The sequence below is a fragment of the Athene noctua genome, chromosome 30, assembly GCF_965140245.1.
Source record: "Athene noctua chromosome 30, bAthNoc1.hap1.1, whole genome shotgun sequence".
NCBI lineage: Eukaryota > Metazoa > Chordata > Aves > Strigiformes > Strigidae > Athene > Athene noctua.
In genome coordinates, this window is record NC_134066.1 from 764,215 (window position 1) to 778,959 (window position 14,745).

At 49.3% G+C, this 14,745-nt stretch overlaps 1 protein-coding gene across 1 annotated transcript; it reads right to left on the reverse strand.

Moving 5' to 3' along the window:
• Positions 1 to 223: 223 nt before the first annotated feature.
• AQP2 (aquaporin 2) lies at positions 224 to 4,629 on the reverse strand. The gene is made up of 4 exons (XM_074929543.1): positions 4,264 to 4,629; positions 2,018 to 2,182; positions 1,115 to 1,195; positions 224 to 439 (listed from the first exon to the last, which is right to left on the reverse strand). The coding sequence occupies exons 1-4, from the start codon at positions 4,627 to 4,629 to the stop codon at positions 224 to 226; spliced, it is 828 nt and encodes a 275-aa protein (XP_074785644.1).
• Between the last annotated feature and the right edge of the window lie 10,116 nt (positions 4,630 to 14,745).

The window sequence follows — 14,745 nt, forward strand, 5'->3', positions numbered from 1 at the left end:
CCCCCCCCGCCCCCCAGCATCAGAAAACCATCAGCCATGGGGAGAGCTGGGCGACAGAAGGTGCCTTGGGCCATCACAGTGCATCCCCCAGGAGATGAGTCAGCTTCAGTCCCCCAGCAAAAATGGAGAGAGGGGAGAGGTGAAACGTTCATCCGAACAAACACTGTCTAAAACGATGCCAGAGTTTTCCCCAGCTCCTCTCTCAGCCCAGGGGGAGATCTGGCTACACTTTCTCAGACATCCCCCTTGGCAGGGTCTGTGGGGAGTGAAGCTCCACCGACTGCCGCCGCCGGACCTCACGCTCTGCCCAGTCCTCCTCCGGCTCGAAGCCTTTGAAGATGGCGAGTCTCTCCGAGAAGGTTTTGGCTTGCGGGAAGAGGATGTAATTGTAGATGATGGAGGCTGCTGCTGCCCCAACCAGGGGGCCCACCCAGAAGACCTGAAGGAAAGAGAAGAATTGAGTGAGCAAAAACCATCCTGGCGGATGGAGAAGGAACCAGGATCTCTGAAGGATGTTACAGGGGGTTTATATTGCTGTCGTGCCTGAATATACCTAACTATCCTCTTCCGTCTTTCCTCTGTTGAGAGCTGCATGATCTTCATTAATGACAGGCCCATCACGAGCATTATTAATGATTTCTCCTGGAGAAGTGTCTTCCTACCCATTTACACATTGCGGTAGCGAGGAGGGGGCTATCAGCTTGGGCTGGACACTCTGAACCACCACAGCTCTGGCTCCAAACGTGCTCTTTGCAGGTGGAAATGCCTGGGAGTGTTCCCAAAGGAGCTGGTGGAAAATGTGTATCTAGATCCAACTGGAACCAGGAAAGGTCCCCAGTATGGGCAAGAAGAGCTCCACTCTCCATTGGTTTTGCTTCTTTTGTTAATCATGGTCAATAAATCACACGCCCTTTTCCTGTCGCAATGCACCCTGCTTAGATAAGCCAATTAAGCATCCAGCAGCTCCACCTCTTTTTGCTAATCTCTACATCTCTTCTCCAGCTGGGAGCTGCTATGGAAATGCCAGGAATCTGGCTGGCTCTGTGGGTTTCGAGGAATGTTGGTAATGTGGGGGCTCATCCCACTAAAACAACACCTAGACCCGGCTGCTTACCCAGTGGTCACTGAAGTCTCCAACGATCACAGCAGGGGCAAAAGATCTGGCTGGATTCATGGAGCAGCCGGTGTACCGGATCTGCGAGAAACACCACGCTTACTGTTAGCACCAAGCCCTTTTAGCACATTAAAAAAATAAATCCTGGTGTGTTATTAGCACGATTCATTCACCAAGCTGATGTTTCACCCTCCAGCACGCCTGTTCCAGGGAAAGGGATGCTAGCAGCTTCCACCACCTGGGTCAACAGGGATGAACTCTCTGTGTTTGTGCATCTTCTGCGCGAGCACAGGTGTCCTGAGCATGGTGCAACTCAGCTGCGGGCTGGGTGACGTGGCCCTGCGGTGTGACAAGGACTGCGGGGACAAGTTCCTCCGTGCCTATTCCTGGAGCAAATTGCTGCTCCTTGCCACTGAGGGTGGGAGAAGAGCAGTCCCATAGACACGCGGGCTTGCAGAGCGTTAAGAATGGAAGACGTGGTGTAAACATTCCTGGTTCAATGGATGCACTGAGAGGCTGGGAGTGTTGGGGGCTGCTTTGGTTTGTCATCCAGGAGGGATTTCCCTGGGTGTCCATCCCAAACACTTCCCAGTCTTATCATGGTCTCAAGTGCCTTCACTCCAGGATAGAAGACCCCACCAATGCCTGGAGCTCTCTGCAGGACTCAAGGAGCAGCAGAGCCCAGCAGGTTAAGTTTTTTCATGCCTCAGGCTATGGCTCTGTTATAACTTTGATGAGATTTTTCTCCTCTATCCACTGGAAAACCATGGGCACCATATGAGTTACAAATCCCCCATCCACCCCAGATCATGCAGCCAAGCAAGCTTCGGGCATAAGCATAAAGACAATCTAAAAATTGCTGAGTATTAGCCCATTCTACCTATTTTATTCTATTCTACCCACCCCAAGGAGATGCCCCACAGCAACGGAAAGGCCGATGGACAGGGCAGGAGACCCCAGGTTGTCCTCCCGGCGTTCATCGGTGGAAGCAAAGATGCAGAGGACCAGCTGGAAGGTGAGGAAGAGCTCAACAGTCACTGCCTGCCCCGTCGTTGTCTCGTTGTGCAGCTGGAAGGGGAGGAAAAATGTGTCTCAGGGAGAGGCAAGTTTGGTGACTGGGTTGCAAAAGTGGAGAGGGAAACCAAAATCAGGAGGAACCAAATAGACATAGGAAATAGGTGAGATTTTTGTCACCAATATGAAAAGGAGGAAACAATTTCCAGGTAAAAGAGGGTCAATGGGTAATACTTGATTGACCTGGCAGGGAAATGTTTTATTGACATTTCTTTGTGTATTTTTTTCCCACTCCTCTCTTCCCCCTAGGAATTATTTTTTTCTTTTCCTCAGACTTAAAATGCAAAATGCCTTTTGGAAAAGTTTACAAATTGCATTTTGAAAATGTCAAAAAGAAATGGTTTTGGCATTAAAAAAATATTCCCTTCCCACACTTTTTTTGACTGAAAGAATTTGTCAGATTTGATCAGAAGCTGTGCCTGCTTGCACTCCCTCTCCCCCAGCTCTGCTTTCTGACACTTTATTATTCCTTAGCGGTTTTTCATCCAGATCTGGATGGATCCGGCAGCGCCGCCAGCCAGATCTGCAGCTGGCAGTCCTGTTTGCCTCTGGTCTCTCTTCACTGTCGCTTCCCCCAGCCTCTTCTGGCACATCTCTGCCCTTTCTTTCCCTGCCTCACTCCTGCTTCAGACACTGTGTGTCCTCCCAGATGCTGATCCTGAGAGCGCTTTGCTCCGTGATGCCACGAAGGCAGCAATTTCCCTCCTGGCTGAGATCCAGAGTCAGATCTTGCTTTCTCTCCTCTTCAATATTCTCCCCCCCCCCCGTTTTTTTAAAGACTAATTTGTGCAAACATCTACAAGATGAACAGCTCACAGGGGAAAATAAATGATCAGAATCCTTATTCCCTCTTTTAGATGGTTTAAGATGTAAACAACAGAGCCGAGCATCTTGAACACCTCTCTTAAAACTCCTACTTGCTTTGTTGGGTTTATTAAACCTCAGCTATTATCAGTCTAAATAGTCTTGTTCAGATTAATCCACAAGCACTTTTTCAACCCTCTCAATCTCTTTGGCAGCAAAGCTGGGTCCTGGCAGTGCCTCCCTGCTGCAAGAAATGGGATTTATTCCCATGTGTTGCTTCCTAAAACCTGCTGCCCACCCCCCCACCCCCCCCCCTGGCCCTGCGCTGCTCACTCGGTTTTTTGTGATGCTGGTCCTGGCATGGGCATCATACAGCTGCCCGTATCCATCTGAAGAGGAGTAGTGGGGCATGGAGAGGGGATGATAGTGAACTTTTAATTTTTTTTTCCCCTTTTTTATTACGTGCGTTGGTGGGAAGGGGATTTTGGAGGTTGGATTACCACTGGGGAGTCCCCTCACGGTTTCCTAGGGCTGCCTAGTTTTCTTTTTTCCCTGCATGTGTGAAACCAGACTGGGATCCTTGTGATGCTTGTGGCACTGCCAGGGCACCCGTGTGTGTTGGGCATTGGGATGAACCAGCCAGACCTGGCGTGGCCATCCCTTCCCAAGGGGAAGCACGTAATGGGCAGTGCTGTCGAATGAAATACTGGGAATTAGACCCAACCCCGCTCCCACCCCCCGGCGCAACATCCTCATGGCTGGGAATCTGGCACAGCAGCCTGTAAATAGTAGCACTGCTAGTGCAGAGGGGAGAAAAGGCTGCCTGGACCCACACCAGGACTGGGAAGTGGGACGAGCTTGGGGCAAGGGGAAAGGAGAGGTGACGCTTCAGGTCATATCCTTCCCTAAACACCCGGGCTCCTCTGAATCCAGCTTCTCCACAGTACAGCCTCAGATAAAACTGAGATGATGGTGGCTTTGTCTTGTAAGGGAGGTGTCTATGTGGCCAGCTGGATCATACCTCTATTTTTACTCCTAAAAATCAGAGGAGGCAGCCTGGAGTCCTGCCTTCATCCCTGCTCCTGGAAGGACCCTTGGTACAGCAGGCTCATGGTGCTGGGCTGCAGCTGGCAGTGGCTTCCTACCCAACACTAAATAAAGAGGGTTTTTTGCTGGCCACAAAACCCTTCTTCACATCCCTCAGCCTTCCCCAAAGCCCTGCCCAGTCTTTCCTGCTCCCTCCCAAGCTCATCCATGGGCTGGAGTCTTACCTTGTTGATAGCCAAGCCTTCGCGGGAGTCTGCTGGGGTGATCTCGTGTAAGATGGCAGCGCCCACGACACCCCCCAGGAGCTGAGCCACCACGTAGAAGACTGCACGGAGGAAGGAGACTTGGGAGCCGATGAGACAAGCCACTGTCACTGCCGGGTTGATGTGGGCTCCACTGATGTGCCCCAGGGCTTGGACCAGCGTGCCGATGGCCAAGCCAAAAGCCAGCGCAATTTGAAGGATGCTTGGGGCGGAAGCCGAGGGCCAGTTCAGAGCAGAGCCCAGGCCAAAGAGGATGAAGACCAAAGTTGCCAGAAATTCTGTGAAGACAGCCCGGGTGAAGGCGATGGAGCGCAGTTCCCACATCATGGAGTGGCGTTTGGTGGAGGCTGCAAGGGTCGACCCTGCCCGTGGTCTCTTCAGGCAATTGCTACCACGGCTGCTGCGTCCTTAGAGGATGACAGGGGGAGAACACATATATCTATATGGATGCGGGAAGCTGAAGGATCACCCCCTGAAGGAGATGGGATTGTGGTCCTAGAAAACCTGATGCTTTTATTCATTTGTGTTCCAGCTGAGGGAACATCAGACCCTGCCCCCTCTATTAAAGCTGGGGAATGCAGCGTTCGCCACCCTTGGGAGGTCATAAATCAGCCTCGAGCAATGCCGTGAAACACTGTTCCCTTTCTCCTGTGATTTCTTACTAAGGGACGGATCCCTAGAGCTGCGTGTTGCTCCTCTGCCACCTGCAGCATGGAGAGGAGAGAAAGCAAAGGGGGTTCTGCAGAGCTGGAGATGGAGCTGAGGTTGGGTTGTGTTGAAAAGCGGGATGTAGGCTGTGATAAAATAACCTGGCAAAACTGGGTGCAGAAGAGTCCTCAGAGGCTCAAAACGCCCAGTGACTTACTACAATTTGATTCCTCAGGGTACCAGAGATTTACAGCCTGGGCACAGATTTCCTACCCAGAAAAATGGGAACCAGCCCCAAGAAATCACTGTCAAGAAAGAAATTCTAGTGTGAAAAAATGACACGCAACAGCTGGAGTACCGGCTGTGTTCTAATTACGGGGAGTTTTGCCAACTCAGCTCTTGTCTTTTTACTTCTTGGTGTTAATCCCCAAAAGAGAAATGATATTTTCTTCTCTGGAGCATGGTTCTTCACATCAAACCATCCACTAATTGTCCAACGAGTCTATTTTCCTTTTTCTTCCATTGCTTGGGGCACATTTGCCCATTCCTGGGTGATGTCTGTAAAGCCTTTTGCTCCCTGTGTCATTGAGGTTGGTGGGTTTACTAGAAAGATAGCACTTGGATTTTTTGTTTTTGGTCCCTTGTTAGCAGATTCTGTAGTTATTTTAAAGCATGGAGAGCTGGGAGGAGCACTCCCCCAGGGCAGAGCTGGAGTTGAAAAGACCATTTTATTTCAGAGGGATGCAGAGCACCAGGACCAAGAGTCCATTTTTGGCTTTGACAAAGGCTGCTCTTGTCCAATAAATCAAATATTTTTCCCCTCTAGAGGAACCATGCAAGTGCCACTTAGCTGATGTGAAAGGCTGATGCAAAATATTCCATATTGCTCAAATTCTATCATGGAATCATAGAATATCTCAAGCTAGAGGGGACCCATAAGGATGTGTGAAGGCCTGTTCTTTCCTTCACAGAAGGTGGGTGACAATACTGTCAGTTGGAGCAGATGATCGTTGCAGATCCCTTTCATCAGAACTATTTTACTTCTATTCCTGCCCTCTCTTTAAAAAAAAAAAGATATTTACAGGAATATTGCTCATAGCAAGGGAGAGATTGCGGGGAGAACAAGTCCAGTCCATGGGTGAGTCTGAAGGAGGTGGGATTGTGGTCCTAGGAAACCTTTTCCTCTGAAAATCCTTGGAGACTTCGGCCCATCACAGCATCACTCTAGTTTGCTGCCTTCCAGCCATGAAGCCAATCTCATAAAACAGGTTGTGAGGCTAAATATATTTGGGGTGCTGATGAGCCACGGAAGCGCGGTCACATCCCGTCTGTAGGATCTTGCTGCTGTCTGCCTGGTACAGACTTGTGAGCTCAGGGTTACCCAAGAACTAGTTATGTCAGGGACTGGTTACAAATGCGGGCTGTTACTAGTGCTGGAATGACAGACAACAAATACAGGCAATTAACTGAGCTAATATTCTATTTGATTAATAGTTATTCATGGTGAGCAAGTTGTGATGTATCAGTGCTTAATGACGACTAATTAAAAGGAAAGAGAAGTAAGCAGGATTAGCTCTGAGCAACTTAAAAGTCTAACTCAGCCTTGTGGTCCTCACTTTTATCTGCTGATGCAAAAGTCCACTGCAGCTCTCGGTTGTGCCACACCCTGAGATGCCGGTGCTGTGGGCGGTGGGTTTCTGCTGCGAGCCGTGGTGAAAGGGTCGGCGTCGCATCGTGAGCCGACTTGCTAAAAGGAGAGCTGTTATCGTGGTCTTCATCGTGGGGCAGAGCAAACTCTTGCTGTGAGATGCTGCTTTCCAACAGGAATAAAAACACATCCCAGCTTCCACCCGGGGACCTCTAGCCCGGCAGTGACTCTAATCCTTCTGGTTTTACAGAGAGGGGGCCCACGGCATGAAGACGCTGCTGTTGCTAATGCCAGGCAGCAGGTCAATGGCAGAGCCAAGGTTTCACAGATTCAGAATCATCTAGGTTGGCAAAGACCTTGAAGATCATCCAGCCCAACCATTAACCTCACATTTCCCGCCTTGCTGCCACGGCCACGCGTCCTGCCATATGCCTGGGAAATGGACAAACGGGAGGCCGAGCAAGCTGAAGAGCTTGGTACTGGGTTGCTGAAGCTCTGCTTGTGTCTAGGAGGGGTTCCTGGAGCTGCTGGTGTTGATAATAATGTGGCTTTCCACCTTACACCACGTGTGCTGCAGCTTTGGAAGCTGCGAAGAGTGCTGCAGCCCTGTAGCGAAGCTACACCGAGTTGGGGAAGTGTGTTTTTTCACCTTGGAATCCACTGCCCGTGGAGTGTAACAGCATTATCAGCCCTCCCCCAGCATCAAATGCAAACGCTCGTTAAGAGTGTGTTGGCATCGGCGGAGGGTTGATACACCGGGCTTCCTCCCGATGGCAGAAAATGGCCTGGTAACACGTTTTTGAAGAACATTTTGCAAGCGAGGGAACGGTGCTTGCACAACAACTTGCTTATCAAGTGACTTAGATGGCTCAGATATCTTTGCTTCCCTGGCTTTCAGGAAAGTATAAACATCTTTAAGGTATCTCCATTCCATCTAAAATACCTCCAAGCCACAGAGAATAAAAGATTTATTGCATACATAACAGTGAGGTTTCCTTCTTGGATCCGATTCGTCGCAGGAGGTGCATGTGCTGCCCAGACCTCACTGGAAGCTCTGGTTTTTTTTCTCTTTTCTGTGAGTAGAGGGAGCCTGCAGACAATCCCCCTTCCTCCCCAACAGCTGCACGGACAATCCGTACCCGTGCTTCACACGGCAGCAAATGCCCTTTTTATATTAGACATTGGGGAATCCACAGCAGGACTAAACCCTGGGGGGAACCTTTAGACAAACTGGCTCTTATTGGTTCTGCTGTTCGTTGAAATACATGTTTTCTTTCCAAGAAAGGAGGTGTAAAACGGAAAATGCTGCCTCTAAGATTTCTCTAGGGGAAGCCTTTAAAAGAAGCTAAAGGATAAGAAGGAAAAAAAAATCTTAATTCTAGTATTCTGACCAACCATCTTGTTTCTCAGCTGAGGTTTTCTGTTTGCTGCCTGGATACATGGGGGTGCTGCTGGTGCTTTTGGCCCCATCCATGGCCCCCAGCAGAGCGTGGGGAATGGCAGCCACGGGCTGCTGGGACACTTGGGGAAGCGGAGAAGGTGGGGATGAGGGGATGGACACTTTTGTGCTGGGATCTGCAGGGGCGGAAACACCTCACGTAGCTTTTCACCTGGGAGTCAGAGCACCTGCAGCATCAGTTTGGCTCCGGGGATGTTCCCACCCTGAACGTCCCGACCCTCGCACCTGGTACGAGGTTGGTCTGTGGGTGTGGGACCCCGTGGCAGGGAAAGGACCAAACACCGGTTCCCCACCTTCCTCTAAACTCAGTTTATTAACCGTTAGGCTCCCGCTGCTGATTGCAGGATGGGGCATTCCCAGATGCCTGCTCACAGTGAGCAGATTCAGATCCCTTTTCGCTGCAGGCTATTTTGTGATGGGACGCAGCAGCACAGCTCTTGCTGCGATGCAAACCGAGGCATGTTTTTAATTGCATTTCGTAAACGTACCAAGAAAATTTTACCACTTTCCCACTCCTGGTTGGAGAAGAGACAGAGCAGAGAATAATATCTGTATTCCCCAAAGCGAGGTGACCACCAGGAAAAGTTGTGTTCTCCCATTGTCATATTACATCAAGAGGACATTCACCCAGAGGAGCAAAATGAAAAAAAAAAAAAAAAAAAAAAAAAAAAATCAAAAAAAAAAAAAATCAAGACCTTTTCCGGCATTTCAGGCCAAATCCTAAATCCCTATTCATGCAAAACTTCTGCTGGCTCTTGCAGTGTTTATTGTTCTTGTTTTAATTGAAGCAGAATGATTAATGCAGCCCCGATTTCCTTCACTGACTTCAATGAACTGAGCTTGAGTGCAGGCCAGGAATTGGGCCTGGTGTTAGAAGAAGGCTTCATTCTGTTTTTTTTTTTTTTATCCATCTCAAGGACTTGCAGGTTCAGTCCTGCTTGTTTGTCAAGGGTCTTAGTCATCTGTGAAGACCACAAAGCCTTACACTCCGGCATGATCTGATCTCCGTACAGCACCTAGGCAGGGATTTAACTCTTTATTCCTGTGATTTTCAGGAAAAGGTATTTTTTTTCTTCTTTAACAACATGTTAATGAGACCCAGACTGTCCAGAACCAGGGAGAAGGGGGAAACCATGGTCTGTGCCTCTGCAGAGAGAGTTGTAGGAAATATATGGCCAATGCCAACACACCACGAGGTCAGAGACGGGGCTGAGTTAGGTGATAACCCCCCTTTAATCGTGCCTTTAGGGGTGAGGAAAGGAGAGCATTCTTCCCTTGTTTGAGTGCTGAAGTTCAAGGCCAGGGCCTGGCATATTTTGCATAAACATTGATAGGAGAATAATTAATGTTTTTTTCTCTTGAATCCATGAAGCAAATAAAGCCAAACACCAGGATATCTCCATAGCCAGCAGATTTTGAAGTGAGAGAGACCCCATGGCCTCACCAGGTCTTGTAAGCTCTTTGCTACTTATCCAGGCTTGAATATTACGTTAGCTAAAATCAATCAGATTCCAGCATCATCCTCGGGTGACAGAACTGAGCAGGAGACCTCAGCTTCACCCTTCACTGGATACCCAGTGTTATGTTTGCAAAACAAATCACATCTAATCAGCCAAACTCCCAGTGGGTGTAAATCAGGGACGTGGCTTTCGCATCAGTGCAGTGACACTGACTGAGAGCATCTAGTGCCTGACCTTTTCAATATTTTCCTCATTTTTATGTCAATCAGAAGTAATCAAGCTGAAGTCCATGAAGGAAAAATGAATGAGCTCAATGTCTTTCTCTAGGTAATTCTACTGGATTTTTTTTTTTTTTAAATAAGCTAGGTTAGATACTGCCAGGAATTGTCCTGCTGGTGGCTCTAGAAACAACGTCCCCTGTCCCCTCCTGTCCTGTCTCCTGCAGTCCTGTGGATCTGAGATGCTCATCACCGTAAGGGATTGAGAGCTAAAGCTGTTGCAATCCCTGTGTTATCTCACCATCAGTGCTGTGGGTACCAATTTGTGCACTGGCTGCTCACCTGCGCTGCAGGACTTTTTTGGCTGCCACCTCCTGATCTTTGCTGAGAGGGAAGCGGGAGTGTGTCTCACAACTTTACCTTTGAGAAGAGGCTGTTTTCTCAGCATCTTTCTTGGGGAGCTGCTGGTGTGTGTGGTGAGGAGGTGCTTGAACAGTGCAGTGATCAAAGTAGGTTATTGCAAAAATCCCTCTAACAACCATCTGGGGTTGATGGAGAAAGAAAAAGGTGACTGGCTTCTGAAAACAGCATCTTTCACCTGAGATCCTTGTACAGACAGATAAAGGGAGCAGTGCAAGCAACTGTGGTCCACGGTGGGCGAAAAAAAAAGATGATTTTCAGGCTGCAGTGCAGCAATCAGAGAGAGAAAGCCAGATGAGATGTCAGATCATATTAAATCCCTTCCAGCTGTTAAACCGAACAGTCATTTTAAAATCGATTGTTGAGTGGGAAGCTGCATCTGCCTCTGCCTTGGTGGAGCATGGAGCTGGGGTCTGGGTACAGAGCCAGGCTCTGGCAGCCCCAGGAAGCTGGTGGCTGTAACTGCTCAGAGACGTCTTCAACTCGGAGTCTCAGCATGACCCTAAAATGTGAAGCTCAGCGTGTGCAGCCTCACCAGCAGCCCGGGGCCGCTGCGTGGCCGTGGAGCCGTGCCGCCCGTCCTGTAGCTCTCAGAGCTGCTCAACACTCTCAGCCATGGCGGGCTCGTCCTTTACTGAGGGTTTCCAACCCTTGGTACCCAAAGGCCTGTGGGGTTTCTGCAGAACAGCTGAACCGTTAACAAAAGGTTGGGTTCCCACCCTAGCTAAGCTCCAGGGAAGAACCAGGTGAACAGGACGCTCGGCCCAGAGCCGTGAGGGCAAGAATGGTTTTGTGGGAGAACGACTTTGCCCCTGGGCCACAGGCAGCCACCAACTACCCTCTGCCTGAAATAATCCTTACAGGGACTTGGCCACTGGCTTGGAAACCATTGCTCTGTTCTGGGACAGCATCAGGAACAAGGTTAGGACCTCGGTGTGGGCTCCCAGAAGGTCGTCTCCACTGAGCTGCCAGCTGAGAGCTGCTGGGGTGATGATCATACGAAACAAAGTACGAGATGATCATATGAAACAGAACCTTTATGCTTTTCATGTTTTCCACATTGCTTCAGGAAGTTTTTCCGACACCAGATGGAGACTTATGTTGAATCTGGGGAGGTGGGAAAAGCAGGGAAAGGAGAACAGTTTGATAGGTTGGATACCACCCATGAAAAGACCTCAACAGCCTTCAGAGTTGGCCATTAGCCCTTTCCACTGTGCCGGATCCTGCAGAGGTCTCCTTTGGTCTGTGTGATCGACACATGCCGGGAAAGGGCTGGACCAGGCTCCAAAACTGCTCCTAAAACTTACACTTTTACCTAAGGCGCGCAGATAGGAAAAGATACAACCTGTTGCTTTTAAGTTTTAAAAATTTGCTATTTTTCTTCCCTCTTTCTAGACTTCTTAAGCTGTCTGTCTCTCTGGCACCTTTCACCCTCTTTTCCCCTATGTGTCTCTTTCTCTCTCTGCTTTATGGTGCGACCCAACCACCAACTTCCACGCCAAGGCTGCAGCAGTAAGAGAACCATAAAGTTGGTTTCATAAAGCCTCTGGCTCCTTTCCACCTCTGAGAATAAAGGTTCAGCGTGGGATATTTTTGTTTGCGGTTAGTTACTTGATTTCTGTGTGGGTTTTTGGGTGCGGTGCAGGGACTGGGTTGTCAGCAGTGTGAATCGCCGTCCTACTTTGGTAGAAAGACTTTTTTTGCTGTTGTTTTTTAATCTGGGTTATTGCACTGATTTCCTTCTGCATTTATGCCTGTGTTGATGGGGTCTGGCCCTGGAGTGTCAGCGCAATTTGCTTCGCTTCCTTGAGTTGTATAAAGTGGAGAGGAGCATTGGCAGCTCCTTGCCAGCAAAGCCCGGTGTTTGGAAAGCGTTGCTCTCTCCCAGGGTGGGGGACTAAGCTTCTTGCAGGTGTGATGGAGCTCATAATTTTGCTGCAGTGTGAATCCAGGAGGGGCCAGGTCTCGCTGGGCATTCTCATACACCAGAAACTGTGAAAATCCCACTCAAAGAGCACACACCAAATCTTCTACCTTTACTGTGGAGCGTAGGAGCCCTGGTCTCAGACGAGCACAGCAAGACTGTGCAGACCCAGGCAGTGCGTGTTGGGTCACTCATGATGTAACAGTGGGAGAGAAATCTGCAGACAAAGAGGCAAGCCTGCAGAAGTGAAGGTACTCTCAACAAGGCAGGCATCGATCTCCCGGCCTAGCAAAGCCACGTGTGCAGGGATGTTATGGGAAAGATGTGTTTTACGGAGGAAAGAGAGGAAGGAAGCGGCTCACTGGGAAGCCCAGAGTTATGCAAAGGAGGAAACGCAAAGGTGTTTGCTCACTCGGGGATGTAGGCAAGGAAGGCAGATGTCATAAGCTTGGAGGATGGGTTACACACTACAAGCTGCTCCTAAAATGTCATTAAGCCAGATGGGAAATACCCTCACTTCTAACTCTGAGCTTCCAGGGCAAAGACAGAGCTCCTTCCAGGATAGCACCAATAAACCTGGATTTTAGGCCAGTTTCAGTGCTGGAAATTTGGCTCTGAAGTGCAGCAAAGATCTTTCCTCCATCTCTTCTCCCTGCTGATTGCCTGAGTCCTGGGCATCAGGCTGCTGCATCACCACGAGGCCACAGGTCACTTGTTGTACGGGCTCATAAGAACATAAAAATTCCTGGGCACATCCCTGGATTGTATTATATAAAGTTCCTTCATAATAAAGAAGAAACTGCACAGTGGTATGAAGGTGTCACTCCAAGTGTCACCCAAACCTGTTCTGTTCCCCCACTCCCAGTGAGGCACGTTTGCATACTTGTGCAATTCCTTGCGTTTAACAGCATCAAATGCACCTGATGGTGGTAAGAACATGTTCTTCTGGCAGAGATGAGTGAAATGTGCTCCTGAGCAGCTGAACAATTTAATCCTGGGGAGTGCCTCATCTTTATATTTACCTATTTGTTTGGTAGGTGTATGCAACTGTGTTGTTGTTACTCTCTGACGTGGTTTGTGGGTATCACGGATTTGCTTCTGTTTATTTTTTAACCTCACCACCGGGACCTGTTCCCTGCAAGCCACCGAAATCACACACCACAGCTCTAGAGGAATTAAAAAAAAATAGGGCAAAGTTTCTCAAAGCCAAATCCTGGCACTTAGCCCCACAGCCCAGGCAAACAGCTGCGAGTAACCACGAAGCTTACTCAGGGAATGGTCCCTAGATAACTTGCAGCTACTACCCACCAATGGGGTTTGAGCCCTCTCTAATTAAAACACCTTTCTGAGCACTTCAACTAATTTTACCTGGCAGCTGGGGTGCTTGTGATCAAGTGCAACAGCCCAGCTGGGCACAGTTTGCAGGATTTTCTTCCAGGTAATGGAAAACTGATGGTATGGAGGGAGTGATGGAGAGGTGGGTTTCTTTTTTTTTTTAGCTTGGGCACTGTTGCATTTCAGGTGATGAATTCATTTGGTAAGAGATTAATTCCCTTGTGTTCTAGCTGGTCCTCAAAGATTAGAGGGGCTGGGGGTGGATGGGCTTATCTCTTAATAGTTTTGCCAGTTATTGCTGTGACTATAGGCCTGACACCAGCTGCAGGGGCAGCCCGTGTGCTGCAGGTCCGGCCACATTCAAAGCAGCTTCATGGATAGCACGGTTTATTCTTATGCAACATCTACAGATTCTTGGAGACGGCCACCAATAAATGCACCAGCCTGCAGAACAGCTACATAGCTCTACAAACAGAAACCGATTGCAATCACAGGCTTAATTTCCTGGGTAGTCACTTGGCGTAGGGAAGGTCACAGCTCTTATCAAAAGGCATGTCTCCTGGGGAAGGGGCGAGGAGAACAGACCTGTCGATCTGCCCCTCTGACTTGGTCTTGAATTCTCCTCCCTCTGAGTTAGATGCAAACTTGGGGCTGTATTTATACATTATTGTGCCGTGGCTGTGCGTGGGACTGTGGTCAAGCCACCGTTTCTTGCGCCGTAGCACAAAACCTGGCTCGGTGTAACTTCCAAGCAGTTGTGCAAAACATTTCTCGCAAAAAGCAAAACGAGACCATGTGGCTTCCACCTCGCTTCGTGTTCCTTCTTGGTGCCATGGAAACACAAACCGCCCAATCCTCGCCCTGTGCTGTGTCTGCTCTGGGCACCAGCTGTTCAGCAAGTGTGGGTTTTGCAGTTTTTCACTGTTTTGTGCTTCCCAACACCTCCAACAGGCATTAGTGTTGGCTATCAAGGCCTGAGCCGGAGCCTGATGCTTCCTGGAGAAGCCAGCTAGGAGAACATCCCACCCCAGATAGTTCTGGCTTGTCCAGCTCCTCCTGTTGCATGTTAATGGGAAGTTGTTTCTGCTCTGCAAAAACAGCTCGGGAAGGAAGGAGAGCTATTTCAGCTGAAGGATTCTGCATGAGAACAAGAAGGTATGAGCTGGCCAGGAAGGGAGATACGGGCTCTTGGGAGCAGGTTTCCACCTCTCACGGAGGTGATGCTCACTTGAGGCTGATAGGCACTGGGCAGCTCCCTGCCTACCCTGTGCCAGGGATGCTGGGAGGTGGGAGGTGAAGGTAGGGCTTTACCCCTCAAGAATAAGGGTGGG